Below are 26,141 nucleotides of genomic sequence, written 5' to 3' on the forward strand. Positions count from 1 at the left end.
CAAGAACATTAGCCAGTGAAGTTACCTACTGCCTAGAACATTAGCTAGTGAAGTTACCTACTACCAAGAACATTAGCCAGTGAAGTTATCTACTACCAAGAACATTAGCCAGTGAAGTTACCTACTACCAAGAACATTAGCCAGTAAAGTTACCTACTGCCAAAATCATTAGCCAGTGAAGTTATCTACTGCCAAAAACATTAGCCAGTGAAGTTATCTAATGCCAAGAACATTAGCCAGTGAAGTTACCTACTACCAAGAACATTAGCCAGTGAAGTTACCTACTACCAAGAACATTAGCCAGTGAAGTTACCTACTGCCAAAAACATTAGCCAGTGAAGTTATCTACTGCCAAGAACATTAGCCAGTTAAGCTACCTACTGCCAAAAACATTAGCCAGTGAAGTTACCTACTACCAATAACATTAGCCAGTGAAGTTATCTACTGCCAAGAACATTAGCCAGTTAAGCTACCTACTGCCAAAAACATTAGCCAGTGAAGTTACCTACTGCCAAAAACATTAGCCAGTGAAGTTATCTACTGCCAAGAACATTAGCCAGTTAAGCTACCTACTGCCAAAAACATTACCCAGTGAAGTTACCTACTGCCAAGAACATTAGCCAGTTAAGCTACCTACTGCCAAGAACATTAGCCAGTTAAGCTACCTACTGCCAAGAACATTAGCTAGTGAAGTTACCTACTGCCAAGAACATTAGCCAGCTAAGCTACCTACTGCCAAGAACATTAGCCAGTGAAGTTACCTACTGCCTAGATCATTAGCTAGTGAAGTTACCTTCTACCAAGAACATTAGCCAGTGAAGTTATCTACTACCAAGAACATTAGCCAGTGAAGTTACCTACTACCAAGAACATTAGCTAGTGAAGTTACCTACTGCCCATAACATTAGCTAGTGAAGTTACCTACTGCCAATAACATTAGCAAGTGAAGTTACCTACTGCCAATAACATTAGCCAGTGAAGTTACCTACTACCAAGAACATTAGCTAGTGAAGTTACCTACTACCAAGAACATTAGCCAGTGAAGTTACCTACTACCAAGAATATTAGCCAGTGAAGTTATCTACTACCAAGAACATTAGCCAGTGAAGTTACCTACTACCAAGAACATTAGCTAGTGAAGTTACCTACTGCCAATAACATTAGCTAGTGAAGTTACCTACTGCCAATAACATTAGCTAGTGAAGTTACCTACTGCCAATAACATTAGCCAGTGAAGTTACCTACTACCAAGAACATTAGCTAGTGAAGTTACCTACTACCAAGTACATTAGCTAGTGAAGTTACCTACTACCAAGAACATTAGCTAGTGAAGTTACCTACTACCAAGAACATTAGCTAGTGAAATTACCTACTACCAAGAACATTAGCTAGTGAAGTTACCTACTACCAAGAACATTAGCTAGTGAAGTTACCTACTACCAAGAACATTAGCTAGTGAAGTTACCTACTGCCAAAAACATTAGCCATTGAAGTTACCTACTGCCAAGAACATTAGCCAGTGAAGTTACCTACTACCAAAAACATTAGCCATTGAAGTTACCTACTGCCAAGAACATTAGCCATTGAAGTTACCTACTGCCAAGAACATTAGCCAGTGAAGCTACCTACTGCCAAGAACATTAGCCAGTGAAGCTACCTACTGCCAATAACATTCAATGTTTCCAGCGATGCTTTATTCCTATTAGAAAAACGAAATAGCAATTTATACATTACATTTATTAGCTGCAGTTTCTAAGGAAAACATACCAGCAAACAGAGCTTGGCAGGTCTTAGAGTAGAACCCCCAGGGAACAAGACGTAGAGGAAGACCCAAAAGAACATGGCGTTGCAGTACACTGAAGGAAGCCGTGAGGACCGGAAAGAGCTGGGAAACCATAAAAAAAACAACTAGCAAGAGACCGTGGAGAGTGGCGTGCATTTGTTGAGGTCCTATGTTCCATGAGCAAGCCAAAGGAATGATGATGATGATGATTAGCTGCAGTTACTCGTTTCGTTGATTGCGAGTCTGATATTTCATTAAATAATATTAATAATAAAACAACAACAAACGGTCTATTCAATAGAAAAACTCAAATGACGTCATGCGTGAAGAGAACACGTGATTGTATTGCCGTGAGACCTGACAGGTGCTGTCAGTGATACAGTGAGTAGAAGTAAATGTAGACTTTACACAATACTCATAAAACCCTACAAACAAGACTTTATATAGGCAGGTGGCGTAGGAGCAAATAAAGTCAACCGATACCTACTGCGTCAGGTAGATGTATTTATAGCGGTCAGTGTTCTAGGTACCGGACTCTTTTGCCATGAATCTTGAACCTTAAACAGCAGTACGTTGACTTAGTCTAGAAACGCGTCTTGGGTAGGAAATATATTTCTATGACTAAAACTTTAAAAAATTATTTGTTTAAGGAAAAGACAATTAGTCTTGTACATTGATGAATATAATTGTAAATTAGCATCTCAGGACATATTGAAATAGGCCTACTAGTTAAAATGTTTAATTAAAAGTTGTGAATTAGATAGTTCTTTATCCCCTCTTCTACGTTTTATAAGAACACCATTTTTTAAAGGACCATCTCTTTAAATGAACTGTGAATCATTACTATAATCATAAGAGAAAGACATTACCATTGCTAAGTGTAAAACAGAAGCTTATGGTGGAGATCTAATAAAAGACTCAATTTCTTAGGATAACAACATCATAACGCGAGAGCAGCAACCTTAGTTCTTATATTCTAAAAGAACGCATCAAATGATTACACTATTAAGTAAATAAACATAAAATCATGAAACTGGTTTACATATGGATGTTTCCTGATTATTATCTGACCAAAAAATATTTCACCAAAATAATTGAAAAACGTTAATCAGCAGATCCGAATGTCACAGTGATAAGAAAGATAAGAGAGGCATATAAAAGACAAACTAAATAAAAACTGATTTCAATTCTCTCAAACAATGGCGCCGCTCGTTTTGTCTGCTTTTTTCTTCATGTTCCTGGAGTACGCCCATGGAATCAACGTCGCCGCCTTTAATATCCAACATTTCGGGGACACGAAGGTAAACGAAGTGGGACGAGACATCGTCCGGGTGCTGGCCCACTACGACATCGTTTTAATTCAAGAGGTCAGGGACGTGGATCATTCCTCCTTGAACATGCTGAAGGACTTGCTGGGCTCCACAGTATGGGACTACGTGTCCAGCAACCCCGTAGGAAGGACCACCTACAAGGAGCAGTATGTCTTCTTCTACAAGAAGGCAGTGGTGAAGATTCAGGGCCAGTTCCAGTACGACGACTCTGCCAGGGATGTGTTTGAGAGAGAGCCTTTCGCTGTGGACATTCAGTACAACTCGCCCACTCGTGGGAAGAATGTGAACGTAGTCTTGCTGGGTATACACACACAACCAGAGAAAGCTTTTGTGGAACTGGAGGTAAACTTAACACTTTTATTTTGTTACATTATTTAAATAATGTAGTAGAGATAAAGAAGGGTCCAGTAGTGCCTATAATATCTAAATCAACATTAAGTTTGTCGCGAAGTAAACTTTAACCTTCGCGTCTTCTTATGTAAGCACTAGCCGGATATGAACAGCGGGCCTTAGTTTGTATATCACTGATATAGTGCCTTGTATTTAAATCTATGTCAAACATGTTCCCTTAACACTTTTCTAATGTTCACTGTAAAATAAAAACAGACTCTAAAGATTGGGGTTTATCCGTTCAACCGACCTATTCATAGCTCATATAAAATACTGTGGAAATAGGTTGACCCGATTTGCTAAAAAGTTTCGTTCTTCAATAGAGACACATTTTTTTTTTATATTCATTTTTGGTTCTTTCTTGTTGTGTAAGTAACAGGTAACATACGCTACCATCGTCGCCGTGATCTAAGGAACATTGAAGTTAAATTTTATCAAGATTGGTCAAAACATATATACATATATAACATACATACATACATATTTATTACATACATACATACATGCATACATACACTGCTTTATATATCAGATTACATATGACGTGATTAAATTATCTCAAATAAACCGACCCTCCTCCATCGCTGTCACTAGTATATTGTATTTGCTATTACGTTGTTATATCAAGACCCTCCTCCCCCTCTAATATCAAATACAATCTTTAGTAATAAATAAATCTAAAAAGGAAAGAAAATTTGTATCAGGGACGTACGACTTTATAAAGAAGAGAATCAAATATGACGCCAGTTTTATGTAATTCCTTAGGCTTTTATTCTTTGGCATGAATATGTTGCGAGTATTTAAAGAAAGACTTTGTTTTTTGTATAATTTACAATTCACAATAAGCTTGTATGAGTTTTGAGCTCAAATACTTATTCCACATCTTTTAACGATCTTTGATTTGTCTATTGTATTAAGAATCTTTGGCCTATTAATCTCATTCAGAATGGAATTACGTTAAATTAAACTACATAAAGTTAAGAGTAGAACTCTTGTAGCGTTACTAGAGTGGGTATCATCCGGTGCGGACCTCACCCCCCTAGTGACGCCACTGTAGAGCTCTACTTCATTTTCATCTCTTCTCCCCATATTAAATTTTTCAAAAGTTTCATACAAACTTTATAACTTAAATATGAAGTGCTTTTTTTAAATATTATTTTTCGAAGACAATTCCTTTTTTTCCGGGGGCAAAACTTAAAATCCCCTTAATCTAAATTAGCTTTTCTTAATATGTGGATCGCATTTTTGCTGACGGGAGCCATGTGTATCTTGTTTTTTTCCTAGGGAAAAAATCGGTTGTATTTGCGATGTAGTAAAAGCCTATAAATTATTATTTAAATAATTATTAAGTAACAACATTCAAAAGATTTTTTAAAATAAATTAGACATTTTAATATGTACCCACTAAACCAATCTACCCGCGCGGTTAAAATAGTCGCAGGGCATCTCACTATCACTCTGGAACTTCTGTTGACGTCTGCTGACCATGGCCATTGCAGTGCTAAAGAACAACAAAGCACCAGGGCTAGACATGGTATCAGCAGAAATGCTTAAACATGGGGGACAGTGCATTGTTAACAGGATGACTGATCTCTTAAATCTCTGTTGGCGAACTTCAAAAGTCCCTAAGGACTGTCAAAAAGGAGTGATTGTAAAGCTTCCAAAAAGCGTTTGATAGTGTCCACCGAGAATCACAATGGAAAAAGAGAATATGGCATCCCAGAAAAATTCGTCCAGATCCTACGACACCTATACAGCCAGTCTAGTTGCTGCATTAAAACATATGAAGGAACAACCGAGTTTTTTAGCACCGAGACAGGTGTGAGACAGGGGTGCATCTTATCTCTCTTCCTTTTCCTCCTAGCCATCGACTACATAATGAGGACGGCAATGAACCAGGCTGCCTTTGGTATTCCATGGCGTGAACAAATCCGAATAACGGACTTGGACTGATGACGTTGCACTACTCGGGGCTACAAATAAAGGAAAACAAGAAATGACGGAGAGCCTAGATAGAGAAGCACCCAAAATTGGCCTCCGCATAAACTTAGATAGGACCACAATTTTTTGAGTGGGATATAAGGCAAAAGGTGCCCCGTCAGACTTGGCGAGTCAAAGCTTAAATAGCTGGACAAATTCACTTACCTTGGCAGCACCATAAAAAACGATGGGAGTGCCTACCATGATGTTGCGTGCCAAATAGGAAAGGCAGTGAGCATTTTCCAAAGGCTGCAGCCTATTTAGACAAGGCAAGCCATTGGACTCGAGACAAAAATACACATTCTCAACACAATTGTCATCCCAACTGCAACATATGCATGTGAGACATAGAAGTCATCTGTCAAAATTGAGAAAAGGCTAAATGTGGCTCAACAAAAATGGCTGAGACGGATTTTGGGAGTCAGTTACACAGATCGGGTCTCAAACAAGGAAATCCTATGCCGAACTGGGAGTCGAACACTTAGTAAGATTGTGACAGAGCGTCGCATGAAGTTTGTGGGACATGTTCTACGACAAAATGAATTACGTATACCAAGAGTTGCGATGACATGGAGGCCAGTACGAGGAAAGCGCAAAGAGGGACGTCCTCTTATTACTTGGCGCCACACCTTCATGGAGGACCTCAGAACCGTGGACACCAGGTGGGAGGAGGCTTCATACATTGCCAATGACAGATCTTTGTGGAGTCAGATTGCTGCCCAATGCGCAGTCCAGCGCGGGAGGACCAAAGTCTAAGTAAGTCTGCTGACCATAACGGGCATATAACAAGAGGTTTCGCTTTACATAAAGATATTTCGATAAATATGCCAAATAAAAACATAACTACGCTACACGTGCATCACGCTTGAGTAGCAGCTTTTATGAACTGTAGATATCAAGAGAATACATTTGAGCATGTAAGATTGCAAGAAAGTCATTCTAACCCAATCAAAAAGTTCTGGATCCGCTAATGAAACAAATAAGTGCCATGCGATCTGTTGGTATAAAAAGACAGCCATCATCCCATCCATTACTTATATATTCAGTTTGTGTAAAACACAGAAGTTCGAATCTTTTCTAATTCAGTTATTTTTTTGTTAAAGAAATTAGTTCCAGCAGGACAGCATCTATAAATGTGCAGATCTTTCAATACAAACAATAAATAAACGATTTTGGATTGAGTCGTGTCCTGTCATCGACATTGAATAATTGTGTCAAAATTCAACTTGATCCGTGGATGGGAAGTGGAAGAGAAAAAAGTGTCAAAACGCAATAAGGGGATTTAATCCATATTTACATCCACATTTCTCATTATGTAGCATTTATTCCCCTTATTTCAATATCAAACAAAATAAATAATCACCTTTAATTAATTAGCTAGTCAATTTTTTTTATTGATTTATGTCTTGTCACGTTCAAATTGATTAAAGATTTAACTCGATCCGAGAATAGAAAATGCGATAAAAAAAACAACAACATTTGTAAACCTTTTACTAGAAAGACGAATTTAGACATTGACAGACAAGCTGACAGACAGAGTGAGTTGGTATAAACCTTTTAACAAGCTATTAGTTCGTATCTCGAGGAGCTAAGGTTGCTCTAGTGGTGTAACTATTCTAATGAAGAGCTATTCTGTATATATGAAAGTGTCGCACATAATCATTTTTTTTTTAAAGTTATTTATTGAATAGAAATATTAAAATTTTATCGAAACCACTCAAAGTGTTTTTTTTTTTTTTTTTTTTTTGTAAAAAATGAAAAATAACATCAGATAGACTACATAACATAGGATGGCTGCCTGGTCGAGTGGTAGCGCTTTGGGCTGTCGTTCAGTGGTCTCGATAGTCTAAGGCTAGGATCCTGTGAAAAAGGCTGTCACACTCCGTTCTCCTGCGGGAGGTTTGGGCTAGGATGAAATTATTTTCATCTGAACGAATATCTAAAATGTGTAAAAAAAAACAACAAAAAACCACTAACACTTGTTACTGACTTGTAGGCCTACAACCTTCAATCGGTGGCGTAGTAAGGTGCCTGTTTTTGAAGCACCCTTAAGAAATTCATGTCTATCCAACTCAGTAGAAAGTCATGACCTCGCCATACATTTTGTAATTTCTTTAAAGAACTGCAAGAGTCGTAGGTGGCACCTGTGTTAATCATCATGGAAGGATAATTCAATGACGTGTATTCAGAACATTGTTTTTAAAACAAGAATTGCTAATAGAATGAGATCTAGTTGTTTTTTTTCAGAACTATATGAGTTGCAAGGTCATCTGATGACCTTTGGTATCGAAGCCGAAATAGCTCAGTTGGGAGAGCGTTAGACTGAAGATCTAAAGGTCCCTGGTTCGATCCCGGGTTTCGGCATTCTTTTTTTTTTTTATTATTACTTATTATTATATTTAGGGGGTAAAGAAACAAATGCTAACCGTCTTTCCAGATTTTTTTTTCTAAAAGTTTATATTTAAAACAAGAAAAAAACAAAAAAAATCACTTTAAACGAAAACATCTTATTCATAGTTTGGATCAGTCATTTGATAAAATTAGTAATAGATCTAAAGCAGTGGTTCCCAGACTTTTTTGTCTGGTAGACCCCTTGCCATGTTTTCTGGTTTTAAGTAGACCCCCTACTTAACTTGTATTGGATTTTTGCAAATCCATGAATAAAAAAATAAAGCAAATTTCTAATTGTAGTGAGTTAAAGGGTTATTCAATCAATTAATTAATTTGCCTTATGTATCATTGTAAAAGTTTTCTCAAAGAGCAGTTTCTCGAGTATTTCTTGATCTTTCACGTGTGGCTCAAATATTGTTACGCAGAACTGTTTCCACTAACAGGAGAAGGGGTGAAGGTGGGTACCTAGTGAGTACCTAAACCAGTCAGCTTTGTGCAGGAAGCGCTCATTAGAGGAGGTAGGCTAAGAGTCTGCGTGCGTGCGTGGTGTCGTGTATGGATGGGCGACATATAGACTTGTTTTCCCACCTCTCTTTTTTTTTCTCAGCCGCGCTCTCTGTCGCCACGAAAGTTTGTACGCGTTATTTATCGGACACCCCTCGGGTCAAGATGAAATTTCGCACAATTAAATCTTTTACCTGACATCACAATATTCAATAATTAAAAAAAAAAAAACAAAGAAAAAAAAAACAATTAAGTATTGGTAATAAATTACTTTTTTTTTTGGGGGGGGGGTATTTCAAACAAAGGAATGGAATAGTACTTGACTGAAGTGGTGGTATAAGCTGAATTTGTCCCCTTTATGTTATGCTGCCATCTCATGCTTAGTGAATACAAACATGAAATAGAAACATACAATCTTCCATGTTCACAGACTCTCGCTAGTAGAGTGGTTACCGCGTTGGCTTAAGAAGCCTGATAAGACTTTAACTCATCAACTCAAAGTCGGCACGTTACTTTTTTATTTATTTATTTGTATAAATATTTTTTTTATTGTTAGTCTACATCTGTTTCAGCGCGGTGGCTGAAAGGAAAAGGTCCTGGGTTCGAATCCTGGTGAAGACTGGGATTTTTAAAGTCGGGATCTTTGCGCGCTTCTGAGTCCACCAAGCTCTAATCGGTACCTGACATTAGCTGGGGAAAGTAAAGGCGGTTGGTCGTTGTGCTGGTCACATGACACCCTCGTTAACCTTGGGCCACAGAAACATATGACCTTTACATCGTCTGCCTTATACATCACATCATTTGTTTTTGTTTTTATTGTTTATAGTATTTTTTTTAAAATAATAAACATTAATTCATGTTCTTGTCCACTATCCTATCCTATAGTATTGAGAGTATACATTCCCCTCCTCCTTAAACAAAAAAAGGTTTTCATAATTTTGACTATTTCTTGAACGCATATTTTAAACTATTTATGCCGACCTGGTCGTGTGGTATGTGATTGGGGCATGGCGTCTTGATAGTTCCGGGGAGGTTTGGGCTAGGACTAATCTGAAGGCACATCCGACACATGTAAAACATACAAACATCGAAAGGTCAGAGTCTTATTGAAGACAACGATATCGCTGTGCCCACTACTCAATTATAGGCAATGTGTGCTAAACGCGCAGGATGACATTCTTCAGTGTTCTCTTTTCTTACAAAGCTTATATTAAGTCACTCTGTCGTTCTGTCTGTCAGAGACACATTTTACACTTTTTTGTCTTCCCATTGTCTTAACAATATGAAGCACAATTATTCATTGTGTGTGACTAGCAAAAAGTGAATCATTCAAAATAATTAACCAATAATTAATCTATTAGTGGTAATTAATTTTTTTAGAATATAGAAAAAGGGAGTTAAACCTTGTAGTATTGAGAAATAAGGCATTGATTATGCGGTTTTTCTGCTTGGAGAGTTTTTACATAAAAAAATACGTTTGAAAACACACACACAGACAGACACACAGAAATTTGATATGAATCATTCTTTCTTATGACATAATAAAATAAACAATGAAAATATGTCGTCTGAGTTAAAACGACCATCGCGCCAAAAAGGCTGCGCCAAAGTGACCTACTTCGATTTGCTGTAGTTAAGTGATTTGCTGTAGTGAAGTTCCTTGGCTCGATCGTGTGGCTTATAGCGTTCACTTATGCACACATTTCTTTCTTATTTCAATATAATATGTGACATGGGTGGGTTTGGTCTTCTCTCAGCTTTTTGTAGGTTCGGCTCTCTTTCACGCTGGCCACTCTTCTTGCTTCATATCTCGTGACTCTCACACTTGCAGCTTCACGCCATGAGGAGCGATCGAGAACTAGTGCCTCCCAGCCGTGAATGATCAGACTCCTTGAAGGTGTTCTTGGCCCCCCTAGGAGCGCTTTCCTGCACATAGCTCCCCGTACAGAGGAAGTTTGGGAAGGCGATTGTCTGGCATGCGGACTACATGTCCCGCCCATCAAAATTGGGACCTTTTTACTGTGGCATTGATGCTGTTCATGTTACTGCTGAGACAATAATGACTAGCCACATAGAGAAAACTAGTTTGACCGTTATCAATCTACAGAATCTACACAGTAAAACAAAAAAAAACAACTTTTTTTTAAAGAATAAATGTAAATATATCATTTGGTTTGGATCAGTCATGTAATTAAGTTTGTAATAGATGTGGGGATTTTAGACCAGCAACAATAAATCTGTTCGATTTGAAATAATTTTTAGCAATGTCTTTTAGCACTATGTCATGCTTTTATGATCCTTTCACTTATCTGGAGGAGGGGGGGGGTGTAAATGTTCCATTTTTTAAAATCTAGCATTCATTAGTTATTAAGGTATAAATAATCGCTCTATAAGATGTATAAAGGAGGTATTTATAAATATTTATCTATTATACATTTATAAATGAAGCCGTAGAACTTGATTTTTTTCGTTTTCTGTCTTATTGTCAATTGAAGTGCTCCAAAACATCTGGTACGCTTTACAAATGTGCCTGTCATCCTTGCGCAGGGGCCATGCTAATCTTCTCGGTATCCTTCCTATTGAGTACATGTACTGCGTATATATATTTTTTCTTTGAACAAAACTAAATACACTTTTTTATTATAATATAGACAACATGATATGAGATAAAATAAATGTAACAGACTTTAGTAATAATATTTTTTAAACAAAATCACTACACTAACACAACCTTTAGTCAGTCTCGCGTTCTGGAGTCGTCTGTAAGACCGCTGACAGCCGTTTATCTTGCATCATTCACAGCCAAGCGCTAACATCTTCCCACCGTCACCATAGAAACATACATACACACCCTCCATAACACCTTTGGAGCTATGTGGCGCTCCTAAAGGGACGTCGTAAACTATAAACAAATAAATAGATAAATAACAGCTTTCTCAGGGATTTGGATTCGATACGTGAAGGTAATTCACTACGCTCCTATGTAAGTTTGTAGCACCAATTTATTAGCAATTGCTTATTGTGCACAAGTTAGCTGAATTATACATTAGCGTTCGCGCGTAGCGGGTTTAAACATTACTATTTCAGCTGTTGATTTATTAGTGTTTCAGCGATGGACATATTACTGTTTATTGTAAAAATATCCAATAACAATAAAACGTCTTCTTCCACCCAACAAAAACGCAGGTGAATAATACATTTTAAAATTTTAAAACTAGTTTCAAATGACTTGTCTCTATCCCCAGGCACTGCCCACAGCAATGACGGCTTAAAACTATTGTCAATTGACTTGTCTCTATCCCCAGGCACTGCCTACAGCTATGACGGCGGCTAAGAGCCACTTCCCCAACGCCGCAGGCGTCATCGCCATGGGAGACTTCAATGCTGACTGCAACTATGTGAGTGACACCCAGAAAGCTTCCCTGGCTATCTTCAGCCAGCACGCCAGGTACCGCAGCCTGATCCCTGACACGGCCGACACCACCACCTCCACAAGCACCAACTGCGCCTACGACAGGATCGTCATCGAGGGCAACAGTGACATCGTCGCCGACTCTGCCAGGGTCTACAGATACGACACCGATCTGGGCATTGCATTTGACAGGACTGCAGAGATCAGTGACCACTACCCAGTGGATTTTAAATTGCACTAACATATGGATATGATTTAATGTTGACTAAAACAAATAAAGTCACTGAAAGACTCCGTGCCGTTCAACTGTTTCTTGTTCTCCTTTTGCTTTGATTGATTTCAAATGTTCCAGTTCATTGGGTCGTCCCGAACTCATGACCTCACAGGCACTAGTCCTCTCTCTCCTTATTAAAGATACCATCGTTGAGTTGACCCCATCAAATTTGATTAATTTTTGGTTTTATAAACTTGTATTTGTGCTGTATAAAAAGAGCATACATGCTCCTATAATTCTATACCAAAAGTAACGTTGCCTGATTGAAGCCTTAACAGGTAAGAATGTATTAATGTGAACAATGAACAATTCTGTCATGTCAGAGATAAAGAGCTAAAAGTATTTTGAGAATGTAAATGTTTTAGTCACGTCTGAGTTCCCATTGTTCTGTTTGTGCCCCGTATTGCAGGCCCTCGCTGGAGTTTGGTGATGATGATGATCTTTCCTTTCATTCTTCTTTCGTTATTTCTTTCTCTTTTTTTTTTCCTCTCGCTCTTTCCCTCTCTCACAATCACGTGACTTGGTGTGCTTACTTGGTGTTGTAAGGTAAAATAAAACAGTGGTGGCAGAATGGTAAAGCACGCCAGTCAAAGCTGTTTCCGGGCTGCGGCCGCTGAACATATTACAGCTACTAGGACACAGGAGAGAGTGGGGACCAAGAGTGAGCCAAGCTACCCTCAGTAGAGAGTATGACTACCTTCCACTAAAGGTGCTACCCCTCCTAGATACTCCTTGTTAGTAATACATAAAGCACTGAACAATAAACTTAAAAAACAAAAACAAATACAGTCTAATAAAATACCAAGAAAGACACCAACAAAATAAAGGCACGGTAAAAGAAACTTTAAAAAATCCTAAAATTATTATGTTTAGCGAGCAAAAGAGTTTAGAACTCTCAGTTATTGTGGGGAGGGGGGAAGTCGTGTTTTACTAAAAGTTTAATACTAATGAGGCTCTCCAGATGTTACTTTTATTTAAGGCTAACAGTAATAGTAACAGTAAGTAGTGTAATGTCTTTTTACAAGGAAAACATATAAAAGAGAATTTATTTTTTTTACAATTTAAAATCATTCTTCATCTTCTTTCTCGTTTTCCTATCATTGAATCAGAGGCCGATTTAGGGCCAGTGTAGCCAGGGTAGGAGCCGACACAGATTTCAAGGTATACAAAGTTTAAAATTAAAATATCCATAATCCATAATCCATATTCCATGTTTAAAAAGGAAAAAAGTCGAGATTATATTTGAAAGTTCTCTCATGCGTACACTCTCACTAACCGTGGACCAGAGAAACACATGTCCTTTACATAACCTACAGATCACAAGGTCTGAATATAAGTTTTTTTTGTTTTGTTTTACCTATGCGTCTTCAGCTTTTTGGTATATTTTAACAAGTTATTCTTTTAAATTAAAATAAAAAAAAATAGATCATTAAAAAAGCAGGAAAAAAAATCAAGGAAAATAATTATAACAAAACTTGTTATGAGGACGCCTCCGCCAACATTAGTTGAGAAAAGAAAAGTCGATTGATCAATTGGGCTAGCTACATGACACCCACGTTAATGGTCATAGAAACAGAAGACCTTTGACGTTTACATCATTTGACCTGGTCTGAAATGGGTACCATATTTGTTTTAATTTTATTTATGTCAAGGAATGGAATTCCTCCACCTCACTAAAAGTAATCCACCTCATTGGCTTTAAATTAAATTGGCTTTAAAAAAAACAACAACTTCTATTTACGTTATTTATTTTTAATCTCTTTTTTTATTTTGACTTTAATAGTTGTATTTTTTGTTTCAACTTTTTAAATAATCATTAAACACGATAGACAAGATCTCCTCAAATATCTCGTCTGCACTTTCATTTTAGCAATTACAAATTCAAGGATACATCATACTGTTACAAATGAACAGTGATAAGTAGAGGTCAACGTGTGACCCAGCGAGATGACACAGCAGCCAGTGTTCTCTGGAATCTACGCGTAAAAACAAAGACAGGATGTGACGTGCCCTCACGTGTTGTTCCAGAGGACGAACTGATCTACGAAGGGGGCAGTGTTACAAATGAACAATGACAGTTAGACGTGTGACCTCGGCGAGATGACACTGCAGAGGTGTTCTCTGTAATCGACATGTATAAACAACGACAGGATGTGATGTTTCCTCCCTTGTTGTTCCAGAGGATACTAGCAGTGTTTTTGCAACAATGGACAAGCGATTATGGACTCTATATAAGCCAGAGAGTTAATGTGAAAGTCAGTCCTGAGTGAGTCGTCGGTACTGTTGTCTACTGTGCGGGACAGTAGAAGAGAGATGTGTACGACTCGATGCAAGTTAACTAGGGTAGAGTTAACTGGAGTGGACTACAGTCGTTAAAAAGTCTAAACAGCGAACTACAGTCGACTTGAGCCGTTACAGTCGATACAGTCGATGTAAGACGTGTACGGCTCTAATTCGGTAGACTTGAATACGACTTGGTTCAGCTTTGAGAGACCTGGAGCGACACTGGGAAGTGTGTCAGTGGTCTGTTCTGTGGAATACGGCTCGATGCAAATTGAGAAGAGATGAATTGCAACGAAGTGTATAGCTAACTGTAAACTGACAGATATTGTACATTCTTCTACGCTACATGTTACAGTAACGAATTGTTAGAGTTAATAGTCATTAAAAGTATATGAAACTGAAAGTTTAGTCGTCAAGTTCTTTGCAGTGTTTTATTTGTGTGCCTACTAATACATTTAGCCAGAAGATTCAGAAATACGTAACAATACTTATGGTGTCAGTATTGATCTGAAAGTTGTTCGGTATGCGCTCTGGACTGTCGTTCGGTGGCCTCAATGGTCCCGGGTTCGAGCACCCATCCCCTGCCCCACCTACGGGAGATTTGGGGCAGGAAGTAAATTATCTTTAAATCTGAAGGAACACCTGATACCTGTGAATGAACCAAAACACCTGTTGGGAAATATGAAGCATAATATTTTGTAAAGTATGTCTAGAATAGAAAATACTATTTGGAAACTATGTCATGCTTATATATTTACTAAGCAATAGTATGCATGCGTTTTAATAAGTCTTGGAAAGAAGGTTGAGGCACACCAACAGTACCTACCCCCTAAGGTCTCCACTTTCCTAACTGCGGTTCAGCATCCACTATACATAGAAGTCAATGTGTCAATGTTTGTCTACACTTGGCTTGATTTCAAAGCTAATCATTCGCTTCTTCCCATTCACCTGTCCAACTTGGCTTCTCTTTACCCACCAGATATTGAACATAACACAGACTTGGAGACGACCACACACACACACACATACCTACTACGTCATCTAGCTGCTTTTGTTTCTTTTGTTACGTGCGAGTTGTACAAAGTCTATCAACTAGTTAGCATCAGTGAACCGGAAACATGATGACCTTGAATTTGTAATGGCCATTTCGCAGCTCCGCCCCCACTGAAAACAAATGTGGTACAAGTTTGTCAACTAAGCAAAGACTTCCAAACGAACGAGACACACTAGACATGAACATTGAAGACAGACATGAACATTGAAGACAGACATGAACATTGAAGACAGACATGAACATTGAAGACAGACATGAACATTGAAGACAGACATGTATATTGAAGACAGACATGTATATTGAAGACAGACATGTACATTGAAGACAGACATGTATATTGAAGACAGACATGTATATTGAAGACAGACATGAACATTGAAGACAGACATGTATTTTGAAGACAGACATGTATATTGAAGACAGACATGTATATTGAAGACAGACATGTATATTGAAGACAGACATGTATTTTGAAGACAGACATGTATTTTGAAGACAGACATGTATATTGAAGACAGACATGTATATTGAAGACAGACATGTATTTTGAAGACAGACATGAACATTGAAGACAGACATGAACATTGAAGACAGACATGTATATTGAAGACAGACATGTATATTGAAGACAGACATGTACATTGAAGACAGACATGTACATTGAAGAAAGACATGTACATTGAAGACAGACATTTATATTGAAGACAGACAAGTATATTGAATACAGACATGTACATTGAAGACAGACATGAACATTGAAGACAGACATGAACATTGAACACAGACATGTACATTGAAGACAGACATGTACATTGAAGACAGACATGTACATTGAAGACAGACATGTACATTGAAGACAGACATGTACATTGAAGACAGACATGTACATTGAAGACAGACATGTACATTGAAGACAGACATGTATATTGAACACAGACATGTACATTGAAGACAGACATGTATATTGAAGACAGACATGTACATTGAAGACAGACATGAACATTGAACACAGACATGTACATTGAAGACAGACATGTACATTGAAGACAGACATGTACATTGAAGACAGACATGTACATTGAAAAAAAATGTATATTGAAGACAGACATGTAAATTAAAGACACACATGTATATTGAAGACAGACATGCACATTTAAGACAGACAATTATATTGAAGACAAACATGTATATTGAAGACAGACATGAACATTGAAGACAGACATGTACATTGAAGACAGACATGTATATTGAAGACAGACATGAACATTGAAGACAGACATGAACATTAAAGACAAACATGTACATTAAAGACAGACATGTATATTGAAGAAAGACATGTACATTGAAAAAAACATGTATATTGAAGACAGACATGTAAATTAAAGACAAACATGTATATTGAAGACAGACATGCACATTTAAGACAGACAATTATATTGAAGACAAACATGTATATTGAAGACAGACATGAACATTGAAGACAGACATGAACATTGAAGACAGACATGAACATTAAAGACAGACATGTACATTGAAGACAGACATGTATATTGAAGAAAGACATGTACATTGAAAAAAAACATGTATATTGAAGACAGACATGTAAATTAAAGACACACATGTATATTGAAGACAGACATGCACATTTAAGACAGACATGTATATTGAAGAAAAACATGTATATTAAAGACAGACATGTATATTGAAGACAGACATGTACATTGAAGACAGACATGTACATTGAAGACAGACATGTATATTGAAGACAGACATGTACATTGAAGACAGACATGTATATTGAAGAAAGACATGTAAATTGAAGACAGACATGAACATTGAAGACAGACATGTACATTGAAGACAGACATGTACATTGAAGACAGACATGTATTCTGAAGACAGACATGTATATTGAAGACAGACATGTACATTGAAGACAGACATATATATTGAAGACAGACATGAATATTGAAGACAGACATGTATTTTGAATACAGACATGTATTTTGAAGACAGACATGTATTTAGAAGACAGACATGTACATTGAAGACAGACATGTATATTGAAGACAGACATGTACATTGAAGACAGACATGTATTTTGAAGACAGACATGTATTTTGAAGACAGACATGTACATTGAAGACAGACATGTATATTGAAGACAGACATGAACATTGAAGACAGACATGTACATTGAAGACAGACATGTATATTGAAGACAGACATGTACATTGAAGACAGACATGTATATTGAAGACAGACATGTACAGTGAAGACAGACATGTATATTGAAGACAGACATGTACATTGAAGACAGACATGAACATTGAACACAGACATGTACATTGAAGACAGACATGTACATTGAAGACAGACATGTACATTGAAGACAGACATGTACATTGAAAAAAAAATGTATATTGAAGACAGACATGTAAATTAAAGACACACATGTATATTGAAGACAGACATGCACATTTAAGACAGACATGCACATTTAAGACAGACATGTATATTGAAGACAAACATGTATATTGAAGACAGACATGTATATTGAAGACAGACATGTACATTGAAGACAGACATGTATATTGAAGACAGACATGTACATTGAAGACAGACATGTATATTGAAGAAAGACATGTAAATTGAAGACAGACATGAACATTGAAGACAGACATGAACATTGAAGACAGACATGTACATTGAAGACAGACATGTATATTGAAGACAAACATGTATATTGAAGACAGACATGTATATTGAAGACAGACATGTACATTGAAGACAGACATGTATATTGAAGACAGACATGTACATTGAAGACAGACATGTATATTGAAGAAAGACATGTAAATTGAAGACAGACATGAACATTGAAGACAGACATGAACATTGAAGACAGACATGTACATTGAAGACAGACATGTATATTGAAGACAGACAAGAACATTGAAGACAGACATTAACATTGAAGACAGACATGAACATTAAAGACAGACATGTACATTGAAGACAGACATGTATATTGAAGAAAGACATGTACATTGAAAAAAACATGTATATTGAAGACAGACATGTAAATTAAAGACACACATGTATATTGAAGACAGACATGCACATTTAAGACAGACATGCACATTTAAGACAGACATGTATATTGAAGACAAACATGTATATTGAAGACAGACATGTATATTGAAGACAGACATGTACATTGAAGACAGACATGTATATTGAAGACAGACATGTACATTGAAGACAGACATGTATATTGAAGAAAGACATGTAAATTGAAGACAGACATGAACATTGAAGACAGACATGTACATTGAAGACAGACATGTACATTGAAGACAGACATGTATTTTGAAGACAGACATGTATATTGAAGACAGACATGTATATTGAAGACAGACATGTATTTTGAAGACAGACATGTATATTGAAGACATACATGTACATTGAAGAAAGACATGTATATTGAAGACAGACATGTACATTGAAGACAGACATGTATATTGAAGACAGACATGAACATTGAAGACAGACATGAACATAGGAACAAATTTAATTCTTGATCGGTGAGTCTTTCAAAATTATTCATTATTTTTTGTTGCAAAATTCTTTTTTTTTGTTGCAAATATTTTGTTACCGAATTCTTAGGTTGGTGTATAATTATTATCGAAATTCTCTGCAGCCTTCTTATAAAACGTCTTTTCTTACCACGTATAACCAGGGGCGTAACTAGGGATTTGGGGGCCCGGGGGGATTGACCTCGTTGGGGGCCCCTTGCATTTTGACATATGACATGAGATAATGTACGCAAAAATATATAAGCTGTTAAGACCTCTGCGCGGTGTTGATTCTTGACAATCGGTCTAGTGTAGATCTAACTGTAGGTAACGCTGAACTCAACACTTCAGTAACACCGGCGAAAGGCCGAAACAATCAAATATGTAGTCGACGCTTATATGTTGTTCTAACAATATGTTTAATACTCAACAGGGAATCGTCCGATGTCAATAATGTCGTACTCAAGTCTACTACTTTACAATAAGCGTCCTCCTTCTAGCGTCGTTTAGAGCGTTCTTCTTTTTTTAAAGATCTGTCACGTCACTTGTCGCTATCATCACTATCGGATACAGACCTGCGCCTCCTACCCGAACTCGCAATCTTCTGCTCAGACTGTTCTGCCCTACTCCAACAGTCTTTAGCGATGTGCCCATGTTTATGGCAGTTAAAACAAATTCTGTCATTTCTAGGTTTATTTCGCTTCTTGTTGCCATACCTGCTTTTCCAACTTCTAACCTGTTTGTCAGAAGCGGCTCTGACACCTGCTACATTTCCAAGTAAAACATCTCTAGATAACCTTGGCATGGCTACACCTTCGCAATACCCTGTGTATAATGGAGATCGAAGGAACACTTTGCATGCTTCGAACCTCTTAACTGCGCCGTCTGCCAATCTGACTGATTTGGTATAGCCTAAATAATCCTTAGATTTCACTAATCCCCCTCGAACTGCGAGTGTACTGCTAGCTGTGTCCCGGATCACATTTACCTGTTTATTATTTATCATGCCTGGATATAGTTTAAATCTATCTTCCCCACAATCAACGTAATTAATTTCTTCATCTGGTTCACTATGTCCACTATCACGATCCCTGTCTTGGATGCTCCTTACAAAATTAACCCTATCCGGTGGCCGATTATCCCTCGCTTGTCTACGGTTTCCTTGATTACCTCTCCTATCACTAGTGCCACTATTATCCTGTGTATTCCTATTGCCAGCTCCATTCCCTCTATGTTTCTTACACTGGTATGCCATGTGTCCCTTTTCCTGACAGTTAAAACATGTAACATCCCTAAAGTTTCGATCATCCGCTTTAGGTCTATCTATTCTCCTATCATAATCCCTATCACTACCATCATTTCTCTTTACATAATTTACCAGGTCAATGACTTTTTTATGGTCGCTAACTGAAAGTGGGTTGTTTGGGTAAGCATTCTTAAAGATCCTAATAATTTCTACCAAGTCTTCAATTACCTTAGGGTTTCTTTCTTTTACAAAAGACTGCAGCTGAGGGTCGCACTTATTGATAAAGTTATCAATCAGAATAAAGTTCTTCAACCCCTCGTAGGTGTTCTCTACATTCTCGAATGCGAGCCATTTAGTGAAGAAGTCTTTCTCTGAGTTGATAGTTGTTTGGGGATCAACTTGGCTGGATGGGGTGTTTTCGTAATACTTCTTTCGGAATGTTGCCGCGTTGTGCCCGTATGCGTTTAGCAGTTCCTTCTTTAGCACCTGATAGCTGTTTTGCATGGAGTGGTCGTGGTTTTGGCAAATCGTGAGGGCTTTCCCATGTACGAAGTCCAACAAGATTTCGGACCACTCCTTCTCCTAGACATTAAACTTTGCAAGTTTAATTTCAAAGCGTTTCAGATAGTCGCCGATGTCGTCCTTGTCTTCCGCAAAAGGTTGGATTTTCTTCTTCGTCCATGCGGCGCTACTATGGCTTTCTATGTTGGCACTATTGTTGCTGTTTCCTTCGGTGGGCACACTTACACCAGCCTCTATCCTCATCTGTTCAACTTGAATTCTCACTTTTCTGTCCGCCTCCTCTTTCTTCTCCCTCTCTACCCGTTCCGCCTCTCTAACCTTTTCCCGTTCTACACGGTCTGCCTCTTCTTTTTCTTTTTCTCTGGCTCTCTCAGCTTCTCTGACTCGTTCCCGCTCTCTGCGGTCTGCCTCTTCTTTTTCTTTTTCTCTGCCTCTAGCTTTCTCTCTCTCCAAGCGTTCTGCTTCTTCTTTTTCTTTTTCTCTGCCTCTAGCTTTCTCTCTCTCCAAGCGTTCTGCTTCTGCCGCCACCATCTGCTGTACATAGGCAGTTAGTTCTTTGCCGCGCAGTTCTAGTTCTGTCTTAGCTTCATGAATTAGTTTTTTTCTAAATTCTTCCAGGTCGTAACCTGAAGTAGTTGCCATATTACCTTTATGTTACTTTACCTCGCTTTTTATTTAAATTATCTTACACACAGGCCTAATAGCTTCTATTACCTATGTTCTATAAATCAAATAACCTTTTGAGGGTAACCTCGCTCCGCGCCTTCCTAATATCTCTTGATTCAAATAAATTAAATTCGTCACTCTACCCTCGGCGTCTAGACTACCAAATCCGACATATAATAACTTCTGTACTCTCCAAGATACACTTAGTATCCTTGGTACCAGTGTGTAGGCTACACTCTGACCCGACTGAATACGCTGTGCGACACACGCACACTCAACCGACTACGTGTTACTCACACGAGTCGCCGGTAAATAGACCAACCTGTCTATTTACAACTACTAAAATTTACAAATGGGCAATCAGGCTTCACCTCGATTGTTCCCCAGATCTAGTCTAGATTACGCTAGATCTTAGTTGCTTCTTACCTGCTTTCACAGCCAGGAGTGTATATAACTTACTCATACCAATAAACTATGAAATTAAACCTAAATACGATAAACACCAAACTATAGCTCTAGTTCTAATGAATGAGACTTTCGTCTGACAGTAAGACTTAAGACGGGAGTATTACAAACAATTAATACATGACGTTACTAAAAATGATTAACTAAATGATTCACATTCACATACAGGACGAATTAACAGCTAAACGTATATCTGGACCTCTTGCTAGATTACACCTAATTTTAAGGATATCCCCAATCCACCACGATTTAACCTGGTAGTGATAATCTAGCGAGTGGTCACTTCCCTACAGACTCTAATTATTCTAAGGAGAAAGTAGTTAAATAACACTTGACTTATCTGTCTAAGAAGCTGCGATAACTCCACAGTCAGTCTCGGGTCCACTCTTCCTACGCTACTGTCTGTCCCGGCGGCAAGGTTCACGGCGATGTCTTCTCTAGCGGTGAGATAAGGACAGCGAACGTTTCGGCTCTCCAAGGTCCTTCGGTACTGGTCTGCAACGGCTCCGGTTCTTCGGTGGTACGGCGTCTGGTTCTGGTTCCAAGGCTGGTACGGTGGTTCCAGGTGGTCGTCTGTCCAAAGTGAAACTGGAACGGTCCAACAGTTGACCCAGCGATAAAGTCAAAGTCCAGTGCTAAAATACCGGCTATCTGGCTATCTAACGTGTAGCACAGATTCAGCCGAGACGTAGATCAGATTAGCACTACTGTACTTCAGTGCCGTAGGCAGTAAGATGGCTCCTACGTCAAAAGTTCTTTGGCGTGACCTCAACGGTCGATCTTGGCCTTGCAGAGGTGACCTTCACGTTCGTTCTCAAGATGCCGGGCAGGCGAGCGATATCTCTTCAGTACGGCTTCGACAGGACGGTTTTCTTCCCTTCCACAAACTGTAGCCTTCTCGATACCGAACTACAGGCTTCAGTACGATGCCCCAACGTATGGGCGTTTACAAATTACAAATGTAGATCTAGATCAATATTTCGTTACCTCCTAGGTCTACGAGTCCAGGATCTCACTGGCTTTCCTTCGCCGACGTGGCTGTATAATCAGGGTCTAGCTGCAGACTAGGCCGATGACGTAACTTCTGCCTCCTCCTAACAGAGGGCTTCTATTCTTCTTGATGTTGCTGCCAGTGAGCTCCGAGTCAGGGGTCGCCACGTTGTTAAGACCTCTGCGCGGTGTTGATTCTTGACAATCTGTCTAGTGTAGATCTAACTGTAGGTAACGCTGAACTCAACACTTCAGTAACACCGGCGAAAGGCCGAAACAATCAAATATGTAGTCGACGCTTATATGTTGTTCTAACAATATGTTTAATACTCAACAGGGAATCGTCCGATGTCAATAATGTCGTACTCAAGTCTACTACTTTACAATAAGCGTCCTCCTTCTAGCGTCGTTTAGAGCGTTCTTCTTTTTTTAAAGATCTGTCACGTCACTTGTCGCTAATTAAAACTTTACCCTATTCCCGAAACAAATAACTAATTCCTAACTACTTCCTAATCATGTCATAACAAGCCCAAAAAAATAATCATGAAGACTCTTTTAATGAATAATGCCGTTGTTTATTAGTTAAATAATGCACAAGTGACAAATCTAAATTGATAGCGCTTCACGTCGTGCATTCTGTGCAGCAAAGACATCTATAACATCAACTACATCGATACTTTCTAGTTTTTGTGACTTCACTGACATTAAAGCCATGATAAGCCTTTCTTGTGTCATTGTGCTCCTGAGATAGTTTTTGATGAACTTGAGCTTTGAGAATGATCTCTCACATGACGTAATGGAAGTGGCCTGAGTTAGCGGTATTCGGAGGAGGTTGCAAAGTTTGAGCACACGTAATTCCCATATGAAGACTTTTTCCTCAATATGTCTATTGGTGATTGTATTACTGGTTTGTTGATGAAAAGTGCTCGTGCATCAATGACATCATTGAAAAAGCGATTTTCCATTTATTTCATCATACAAACAGGAAAAATAGCACAGTTTGTCATAAGCGTGTCTTCATCTAGAAGAAACCCAAAGGTATCCATTTTCTTTCCAGACTTTGGAATCTGCCCTTCATCTCCATAGGAAATCAGTCCAGCACTTCTGTCGCAACACGTTTGAATTGCAATTCTATTGACAGTCCTACATTAAAACTCAACTTCCCATCAAGTCTTCTTTCTTCTGGTTGTTTTGATTACAGAGAATCCATAGTATTCACTTCCTTCTTTTGCTTTTTCGATGGATTGGGTTTTTGTCAGTTTCTCATCATTTTGCAGAAAGCATGAAAGGGTACTAATTTCTTAAGAAGCTTCCCGTATATGCAGTCCAGACTTTTGTAGTTTCTTCTGAGCTATATTAATTGGGCGCAGGAGCTTTGACTAGTATTCAAGATAGGCAAAAAATTCTTAATTTTCCACTGCATGAAGAAGATTCTGTGCTAATATTATATAATATTACGTCATTGTTTGTTGTTTATGTTTTGTGCGAAAGCAAAAGGATTCAGAGCATACAAAAGTGGGAAAGATCCATATTTCGTTTTGCTCGAGTATAGAAGTACTCCGATAAGTGGACTGCCGTATTTTCCATCACAACTGCTGAAGACTCAGGGAATCATTCCAACTGATCCCAAACTATTGAAACCATCTTTAGCTGAAAATGCAGAGACATTACTCAACGAACGACAGATGAAAAGCAAAGTGAAATACGATGCAAAAGCAAGACTACCTAAAGATTATTCTGTCGTCTAGGTCAAACATGGCAGAAAGCAGTTGTCATAAAAAAAACATTCAGCACTCAGATCTTACACCATAAAGACAAACGGAAAAACATACAGAAGAAATCAACGCTTTTTGAATAAAAGTTTCGATGAAGACATCTCTGGGTACTATGATACCGATGAAGACAATGAACTGCAAACTGTTGGAACAAACGAAACAGACAGTTATAGACCAACGTCTAGAGAACTTGTTGTGCCAGTCAAGACAACCAGAAGTGGACGAATTGTTAAAGTTCCTAGTAGACAGGGCCGGCCTTAGGCTCTGCAGCCTATGCGGTCGCAGTGGGCCCCGCGCTTTCATAGGCCCCGCGCTTATTCTAAGTATTAAATTAAACCATTATAACGTAAATAAATTAACAGGGTTTTCGCGACCTCCTGATTTTCCAAGGCCTCCAGGAAATCTCATGAAAAGGCAAAATATACGATAAAGTCCTGAACTTTTTTTGAATTTATTCAAATCTCCTGAAGAATAGACCAAATTGACAATTTGGGGTGCCAATAAATAAAAAGTGGCATTGCGAGCTTTCATTTGATAAAAATTTATTCTAATTAAAAAAAAATCATTTTGACATTATGCGCGATGCTAGGGCCGGCCCTGCTAGTAGATATCACTCTTAAGGAAGGGTGTGATAATAACTTCAAAAGGAAGGATGTGCTAATATTATTTGATATTACCTCATTGTTTGTTGTTTATATTTTGTGCGAAAACAAAAGGATTAGATGGAAATGAAAAGGCAGTTTCCATTGGATTGATGAAAGATGAATAGAGCATGGATAGAGTGGTAATAACTTGAGTGTGAAGTTTAATTCTGAAATTATAGACGCCAAACCCGAATAATGCACTATTCTAGCATTATTAAGAATAACTTTTGGATCTGTCATACTCGATTCTGTAAATTTTACTTCAAGGTTAATTAGTGTAGCCATAAAATACTCGCCATTTAGATCTATTATTAGTAAAGGTAACAAGATACCTGGAATTCGCTGTATATCATGCAGTTTTATTCGTGGCAACAAAGTTTAAAATGTAAAAGTAACTTTAAAAAAAAAAACTTTGATCTCTGTGGGAAAAAATATTTTTAAAATGTCAACAAAGTCAACGTACTGATAGACCTAGATCTAGTCTTTGTGATTCATTAATTCATAATTGTTGAAAGAAAAAGACACCCGTTGACACTATTTGTCAATCAAATATATTAATTTATGTATTTACAAATAAATTTCGGACACCCATTTGGGGGCCCCCCTAGGTGGGGGGATTTTCAAATTCTCCCCCCCTTAGTTACGCCCTTACGTATAACGTTGTTTTTTCTCTATTATAATTGTATATCTAGGATTGAACTAAAATAAGATTTTCATTTTATTTTAGCTGTTAATGTTAGTGCACTTATTACAAAAGATAAAGAAATAAATATATGTGCTGTTAACATTGTGTCTATGTGTATGTGTTTGTTACTAGTATGTAGAGTTATTCCCCTTGGTAAGAAAGTTGATA

The 26,141-nt window shown here is 38.0% G+C and overlaps 1 protein-coding gene and 2 non-coding genes across 3 annotated transcripts; 2 read left to right on the forward strand and 1 right to left on the reverse strand.

Moving 5' to 3' along the window:
• The first annotated feature begins 2,323 nt into the window (after positions 1 to 2,323).
• LOC106073245 (deoxyribonuclease-1-like) lies at positions 2,324 to 12,085 on the forward strand. The gene is made up of 2 exons (XM_013233749.2): positions 2,324 to 3,456; positions 11,685 to 12,085. Exons 1-2 carry the CDS (start codon positions 2,983 to 2,985, stop codon positions 12,030 to 12,032), a joined length of 822 nt encoding a protein of 273 aa, XP_013089203.1. The 5' UTR covers positions 2,324 to 2,982; the 3' UTR covers positions 12,033 to 12,085.
• On the forward strand, positions 7,776 to 7,848 carry Trnaf-gaa (transfer RNA phenylalanine (anticodon GAA)). The gene has a single exon. It is a non-coding gene; the product is annotated as a tRNA-Phe (tRNA).
• LOC129926106 (U6 spliceosomal RNA) lies at positions 10,882 to 10,983 on the reverse strand. The gene has a single exon (XR_008777797.1). It is a non-coding gene; the product is annotated as a U6 spliceosomal RNA (small nuclear RNA).
• Positions 12,086 to 26,141: the final 14,056 nt, after the last annotated feature.

Source organism: Biomphalaria glabrata, chromosome 4, assembly GCF_947242115.1.
Source record: "Biomphalaria glabrata chromosome 4, xgBioGlab47.1, whole genome shotgun sequence".
In the NCBI taxonomy this organism is placed as follows: Eukaryota; Metazoa; Mollusca; class Gastropoda; family Planorbidae; genus Biomphalaria; species Biomphalaria glabrata.

Excerpts from the sequence above, each read along its gene's own strand:
- LOC106073245 (XM_013233749.2), top strand. The coding sequence starts at position 2,983 with ATGGCGCCGCTCGTTTTGTCTGCTTTTTTCTTCATGTTCCTGGAGTAC. Across the intron at positions 3,457-11,684 it reads AAGCTTTTGTGGAACTGGAG|GCACTGCCTACAGCTATGAC; the intron begins GTAAACTTAACA and ends CTCTATCCCCAG.